Source organism: Lepisma saccharinum, chromosome 15, assembly GCF_977018435.1.
Source record: "Lepisma saccharinum chromosome 15, izLepSacc3.1, whole genome shotgun sequence".
Classification (NCBI taxonomy): Eukaryota; Metazoa; Arthropoda; class Insecta; order Zygentoma; family Lepismatidae; genus Lepisma; species Lepisma saccharinum.
Window position 1 is genome coordinate 716,721 of NC_139243.1, and position 7,747 is coordinate 724,467.

The 7,747-nt window shown below is 42.5% G+C and overlaps 1 protein-coding gene across 2 annotated transcripts in view; it reads right to left on the reverse strand.

Moving 5' to 3' along the window:
• Nmdar2 (glutamate ionotropic receptor NMDA type subunit 2) overlaps positions 1-6,752 on the reverse strand; it is a 416,257-nt gene extending 409,505 nt beyond the window's left edge. For both annotated transcript variants that reach the window (XM_083136501.1, XM_083136498.1), the window contains exon 1: positions 6,253-6,752. In XM_083136501.1, coding sequence (XP_082992627.1) covers positions 6,253-6,577 — 325 coding nt within the window. In that variant the 5' untranslated portion in view covers positions 6,578-6,752. The remainder of the gene's footprint in view (positions 1-6,252) is intronic.
• Between the last annotated feature and the right edge of the window lie 995 nt (positions 6,753-7,747).

Genomic DNA, 7,747 nt, shown 5'->3' on the forward strand with positions numbered 1-7,747 from the left:
TTGCCTGTACTATAATATGGATGTGAAACTTGGTCCCTTACATTGAAAGAGGAACATAAATTGAGAGTATTTGAAGATGAGATCCTTAGGAAAATATTTGGACCTAAAAGGGATGAGGAGACAGGTGAGTGGAGAAGGTTACATAATTTAGAACTACATAATTTGTATTCATGTCCGGATATTATTATAATAATTAAATCAAGAAGACTTAGGTGGGCAGGCCATGTGGCACGAATGGGAGAGGAAAGAGGAGTTTACAGGATTCTTGTTGGGAAATCTGATGGTAAGAGACCTGTAGGAAGGCCAAGACGAAGATGGAGGGACAACGTTGATGCACCAGAATGCATCTTTTTTGATGATGCACACGTTTCGCCTGAGCTTCATAAACTCGGTAGCTCAGACCAAACGTTTAAGTCCATCATCCAAACAGATGCATGAAGGTGCATCGAGGAACAACAACTGATGCATTGAAGTGCATCTCGACTGAAATAAATCCTCAATTGAATCAAATGATGCACTTTGGTGTTTCTTTCACAACATACAAAAATGCACCCAAATGCATCAAATGTGAAACTGATTCTTTGAAGAAGCCATGAAAGACACTTTAGTACATCAATCGATGCATTCTGGTGCATCAATCGATATGATACATTTAGTTTTCTGTGTGTATGGCCAGTATATTTCTGTGTGTTGTCCTGTTTTTTTGTCCTTGTGTTGCTGAGTGCCCGTTTACAGCCTCAGCTTTTAACAGAAGTCAGAATATTTTAAGATTTTAGTTATGCAACCTTAGAGTTGATATTTGTAACTGTAAGGGGCTGGACCCCGTATATTGTGACGGGTGCAAAATAACCTAAGTGCTGTCGCACCCAAAATTTTAAAACCAAATTTAAAACAATTCAAAACTTCGAGGGAGCATTTCCACACGGTGAGAGACAGGCATTTCCATTCACCATGCTGATCCAGTCTATAGGGGTTTAAACTCAAGTGTTGTGTTTTGCCATTAAGTGTATAGTTGTTACCTCTCGCACCTTACCATTAGGCTTACCAAAAGTATCGAGTTGCTCCAGAATAGGGGAATGAATGATTAGTGAGCTACATCAACCCAGTTCGATCCCGCATACTACCTAAGGTTTCACTTTTGGTGAATTTGAGAAGATGGGGATGAGTGATGATTAGTGTTGTCCACGGGACGAGACGGGGCAGGCTTTTAAAAATTCGAGACGAGACGAGATTGATCATGTGTCCCGAGACAAACGAATATTTTCGAGACGAGACAGCATTTCACAGCATTTCCACGAGACGAGACAGGCCAAAGTCTCGTCTCGTGGGCAACACTAGTGATGATATGATGAAATTGATGAATGGACGCTCACAAATATCCATGCCCAGGCCAGATCCAAACCCGGGACCTCTGGCATCGTAGTGCGCTGTGGTCATTGCTACGTCAGGAGAAAGTGCACTAATTTCAGTGTTCCAAACTGCGAGACCGTGTGCGAATTGTAAAAATTTAGCAGGGTTAAAAATTAATCCACGGAAAACTCCTACAAGCATGGCAAAACTTGTTTCTTTTCAATAATAGAGGTCTAGAAATGTGGTACTCTTCTATTGCATTAAAACTATGATTGTATTATTATTCCACGGTGTTTGCAGTAAATTTATCCATCTTTTTCAAAAATACACACAGAGAACTAAATGCATCATACCGATTGATGCACCAGAACGCGTCGATTGATGCACTAAAGTATGTTCTATGGCATCTGCGAAGAAACATATTCACATTTGATGCATTTTAGTGCATTTTTGTATGTCGTAGAAGAAACACGAATGTTCATCACCTGATGCAAGTGAGGATTTCCTTCAGTTGAGATGCATTATAATGTATAATTTGATGAGTTTTGATGCACTTAAACGTTTCGTCTGAGCTACAGATTATATTTAGCTCGGATGAAACGTCCAAGTGGATCATCGACAAAGATGCAGGAAGATGCACCAAAACGCATGAAGGTGCATCTAAAGATGCATTATATTGCATCTCGACTGAAAGAAATCCTCACTTGCATCACATGATGCATTTGGTGTTTCTCTTACGACATACAAAAATGCACTAAAATGCATCAAATGTGAATCTGATTCATCGCAGATGCCATAAAACACACTTTAGTGCATCAATCGACGCGTTTTGCTGCATCAATCGGTATGATGCATTTAGTTCTCTGTGTGTAGGAGCATATTAATGTGACAAGGACAAAGAAATAGTTTCAGGTATCTCGGTGATTCAGTCTGGCTACTGAAGAATTTGGGTTCATGTCTTGGGCGGATTATTTCGTGACGTCAATTTAATTTAATAACCTTTCATTCTCATCGCAGCGACCTCCGTGGCGGAGTGGTTAGCACCGGGTGTGTCTGCTTCGATTAATCCATTTCATCGTGCCACTCATCCTCATTGCCGTGATTAGCCAAAGGTGGAAGAAAAGCGACGCTAAGTTAAAAACCAAATCAAATCATCGTGGGGATTAGCGTACAAGATCGAAGGTAAGTGTATAGCACCGTGCGATGAAGGCACATTAAGGTGATGTGGGGGTAAGGTCCCACACATTCTTGACCTCGACATTTTAAAGGTGACGTGTCAGCACCACGCCACCTTTACATCTCAGAGTTGCCCCCAGGTAACGATCGATTCTGAGGCTGAGTGAGTCCCAGAGTCACTTTATGCCGGGAAAAGGCCGGAAAAATTCCGACTTTAGATCACCGCCCACCTCGGGAAACGAACCCAGGTCCCCCGCGCGGCAGTCAGACGCCCTACCGAATAGACCACCGTGGTTCGTACAAAAGATAAACAAACAACGCACAAGTATGAGCTTTCGGGATATCCTGGTCTTATCTGGTGACCTTTTTTTGTGGCTGACACCGAACAACAGGCCGCATCCTATTTATGGCACTGTTTCGAGCACAAGAAACTGTCTGTATTCTGTTCTGCTCTATTTCTCTTCTAGGGAGAGTACCCTGCCTTGGCTCGACCTGTTACCTGTCTTCGTTACTTCCCCAGGCAAGATAATTAGCATAACACTTCAATAACTAACAAAAACGGTTCAATCGGATTAAATACATATAATAACTTCCATATTATTTACCATGGATATTCTTTAAATCATGATAGATCAGACGTTCTGTTTAAAAATATATAAAAATTCTATATATTTCGATGCTTCATTGATTGATTGATTAAGTTGGTGTTTTAAGTCCACTTTATGCACAGTAAGGCTAATTGGGACTGGACCTACAGTTTAAAGTGGGATCCGAACCAGTATGTGCCTCCACCGGGTATCGAACCCGGGACCCCTTGATTACAAGGCGACGACGCTACCACTGCGTCATCGTGAAGGTCCATTTCGATGCTTAAATATGTACAAAGAATTACATATGGAATAACCTCCACATAAAAAATGACACGATCCTCTTTAATTGCAACACTGTAATATATATATGAGAGGTTCGTACGCTAGCCTAGACCAGCAGTACTATCTAGCTTGTCATTAGCATACATGACGTTTCTCTAATTCCCTCCCTTTCTTGAAGCTAATGTAAATTGCCACGCAAAAAGAGACTAAATTTGGTTGAAATTACAACTACCTTGAATAACGTAGTGTGGAAAACGACCCAAGAAACTAGTTCCCCAGACGGATGACAAACATAGATGGCAGTGTGATCAGTACGAATGCTAATTTTCTTATGAAAGTAATGTGGCTTAGTTAGTTTTTGGAATATATTGTGTAGATTTGTTTGTCTTGAAAGGCGGTACGTGAATTGATGGAAACAGTTATATTTGTGGAGTGATTTGCAGTCACGAAATGGCATTAATTTGGAAAGAAAAGTAAAATAAAATTAATAAATAAATAGCATGCGTAACACAAGAAGAAACATCGCAAAGTGATTCCGGACGTCAGGTGTTGGATTGTGTACTAGAGTTTTATTTTTCTATGTTATTAGAATATAAATAGTATCCTGAGAGATATTTCATACCGAGGCGACAAACCACAAGTGTCGCTTGGAAGCGAACAGTCCGTAATCAATGCAGCCTTTCGAACCGTAGGGACACAAGCTTTGACTGCCCCGTTTCCTCAAGGAGATTTTGCACCAAAGCGACACGCGACAAACGGTACGAGGATTTCACACCAAAGCGACACGGGTCCTTCGGTTCAAGGCAACTTTCATACCGAAGCTACACATGTCGCTTGGAAACGAGCCAATCAAGAGCAACATTTCACATCGTAGCGGCATGACGGGAAGCACAGGCCAGCGTTCGGTTGGTGAAATCCTCAAGCGATAAGTGTCGCGTGCCGCTTGTCGCTTTGGTGCGCAATCTCACTAAAGCAAGACACTCATTGCATCGCGTATCCGCGAACAACAAACCACGGCAACATGTTGCAAGCTATTGAGGAAATGGCCCAGTTTGAACGACGCAGAAGCGACAAAGCGACACGTGTGGCTTATCGTGTCGCCTATCTGTTTTTCGCAAGCAACACTTGCTAATAGACTGAAGGCACCATGTCGCTTGTCACTTAGTTGGGAACTCCCCCTGTAGCGCGTCGCTTCGGTCTCAGCACCCTTCCTTTAAGGAGCTTTCCGACCGAAGTAACAAGTAGCACGCGAATACGCCATTTGAACGAATCGTTTGCTATTTGGACCCTCATGTGCAATGAATGCTATTTTACAGTCCGGAAGTGTGTGTCACTAGTGTGACAATGTGAACATCCCGTGTCGCTTGTCCCATTGGTTTGAAAGTTGCCTTACACTCATGTCGATGGCACTAAGAAATTTTGTGGGGTTCCCCTTGTCGTTTCATGCAATCATCATTATCATCATCGCCGCGATTAGTTTAAATCGGAAGAAAAGAGACAGTAAATATCCAAAATACAAATGCTTCAGTGTGTATATCTTTAAAACAAATGATGATGATAATAATAATGAACCTAATTCATACACAAAAATTTAGTTGCCAAGAACATTCCACGCGTATTTTTTTCTCCCGTATTATTAACGAAAGTATGACGATAACAGGACGTGGTCGACTGTCTAGAATGTTCGTTAATATCTTCGCGACCACTGTACCAAATATCATAGCAATTATCACATTCATAGAAATGCTTCATGTAAAAGAATCAGACGTTGCAGCGAAAACTCCATTTACTTCCATTATAAGCAGACGAATGCCAAGCACCGGGATCAACACCAGCGCCTCTAGCGGTATCCTTTCTGAGTGGAACCTGCCAGAGAGGCCAAAACCGTCCGTTTTCCACACTACATTATTCAAGGCACTGTAATTACAACTAATTATGCGCTATTCTTGAAATTATATAAAGCAAAACTGGTATGATTCTTTTTCCACCCTGTCACAGTCCCTTTAATCCCTGATTAAATAAAAACCGGACACCTTGACGGTGTTGAATCTACAAATTGAAACAAATATTTTCGCGTGGCTTGTCACCAACGGATGGACATATACTTGTAATTAAACGCGTTCCTTAATCCCCTCGGACACGACTTTTTCCTAAGAATAATACAAATCTCCACCGAAAACTAAGCGTTGGCTTGTCACCAAACGAATCAAGAAAAATTGCGTGGACTTATCTATGTATTTCGATGTAAGAAATGGTTGATCCGTGACCGCTAGCCGTATGACTAGCCCAGCCACTCTACCGGCACCGAAAGAACCTTCCAAAGGTCTTCCCTCTTGCCCAAAAGACGTAAGAATGCCAACCCCCGTTGCTCAACCGGTTCCCTTATATAGGCGATTCGAAAAAACTAGTAAACTGGGCTTTGTCCACCCTCCTTCAGGATTGAAAGGACAAGATTTTGAAACTAGCCGCCTTCTGCAAGCTGGCTTTCACCGTCACGTAGGCCAGCTCTGCATAAAAAGGAAGCATGGTTGTCACTAAAAAAAATAACATTGAACATACATAAAGGGATCCTGTAGTGATTCTATCATTACATTTCCAACTGCATAAATAATTAGTTGATTTCTGGGAAGCATTCGATCTTGTTTACCTCTGCTTTGAGATTCTCGATAGCAGAGGACGTTGAGTGATCGACTCGACTCACGGTGTCACAGCCGTTCCGGGTTAGAGCATCAATTCACTCTAATCATCATACATCGTCACGATTAACTAAAGACAGCTAATCAACGTAAAGTGTGAAACATACCAACACAGATTCCGTATTGAAATCTACCACAGGGAACGGTTTTGTACTTACCATTCGGACTGGGAGTTCCAGGAAGCACTTCAAGGTGCACTTCGTTGATTGAGAAGGTGTACATGTCGAAAAGAGCCATTTGTTTATTGTTGAACCTGGCTTTGTTCAGGAGACTGATTCCCATGGACGCCTTCTTCACGTACGTTCTGTGCATGAAGACGCCGTGGGGAAGGACCAACCCGACGTTCAACCCAGGTTTCGATTTATTTGACGTCGAGGATGGTCCCCAGGCACCAGCCAGGTCGCACATCACTAGTAACAACACTACAACTACTACAACACTGGCGATGGTTGTTTTCTGTGTGTGTATTCCTGAATGAGTCATCTTTACCGTTATTCCCCCACTATGTCAATATAGACCAGCTTGAACATGTTCACTCGAGCAGTTAGGACATGTAATGAGGGTGAGAACAGCTGATGGCAATTGCATTTCTTGGTCGTTAGGAATCGCCTGAGAACATGGCGAGAACAGTTTTCTAAATGCACACGCTTTAGTCTTGAAGGGCAGTTACAATGCAGGCAAGTACAGTTAGCGAAATTGGTTCTCTAAATCCACACACTTTAGTCTTAAAGGACAGTTACAATGCAGGCAAATACAGTTAGCATAATTGGTTGTCTAAATCCACACGCTTTAGTCTTGAAGGACAGTTACACTGCAGGCAAGTACAGTTAGCGTAATTTGTTCTCTAAATCCACACACTTTAGTCTTCAATGATAGTGAAAATGAAGGCAACTACAGTCAGAATAATTGATTTTCTAAATCCACACACTCTAGTCTTGAAGGACAGTTACATGTAATGCAGGCAACTACAGTCAGAGTAATCGTTTCTAAATCAACACACTGTAGTTTTGAAGGACAGTTATGGTTGAAGCAACTACAGTCAGAGTAATCGTTTTTCTAAATGCACACACTCTAGTCTTGAAGGACAGTTACATGCAATGCAGGCAACTACAGTCAGAGTAATCGTTTCTAAATCAACACACTGTAGTTTTGAAGGACAGTTATGGTTGAATCAACTACAGTCAGAGTAATCGTTTTTCTAAAAGCACACACTCTAATCTTGAAGGAAAGTTACATGTAATGCAGGCAACTACAGTCAGAGTAATCGTTCCTCTAAATCCACACACTCTAGTCTTGAAGGACAGGTAGGTACAGTGCAGCCAACTACAGCCAGCATAATTGATTTTCTAAATCCTCGCACTTTAGTCTTGAAGGACATTGAAATCCGATTCGGAGGCGCACCCCTTTGTCTCGGAAGGCGGGAAAAGGAATTACGTGGACGCGATCAGCACTCTTTGGCCATCTGGCGGACCGGGGTCGAAACAAGTGTCACCGCGCTGGGCACGGCGGTCGGTGCACGCTGTGTCATCTCTGGAGAAGCGTGGTTCGGGACGGGGGACCGGTGCGTGGCAGACGGCAACGGGCGGATTCGAAACAGGGCGGGGTTACGCGAGTTTCTTTACGCAGCGCGTTTCGCTTCTTTCACGGAGCGTC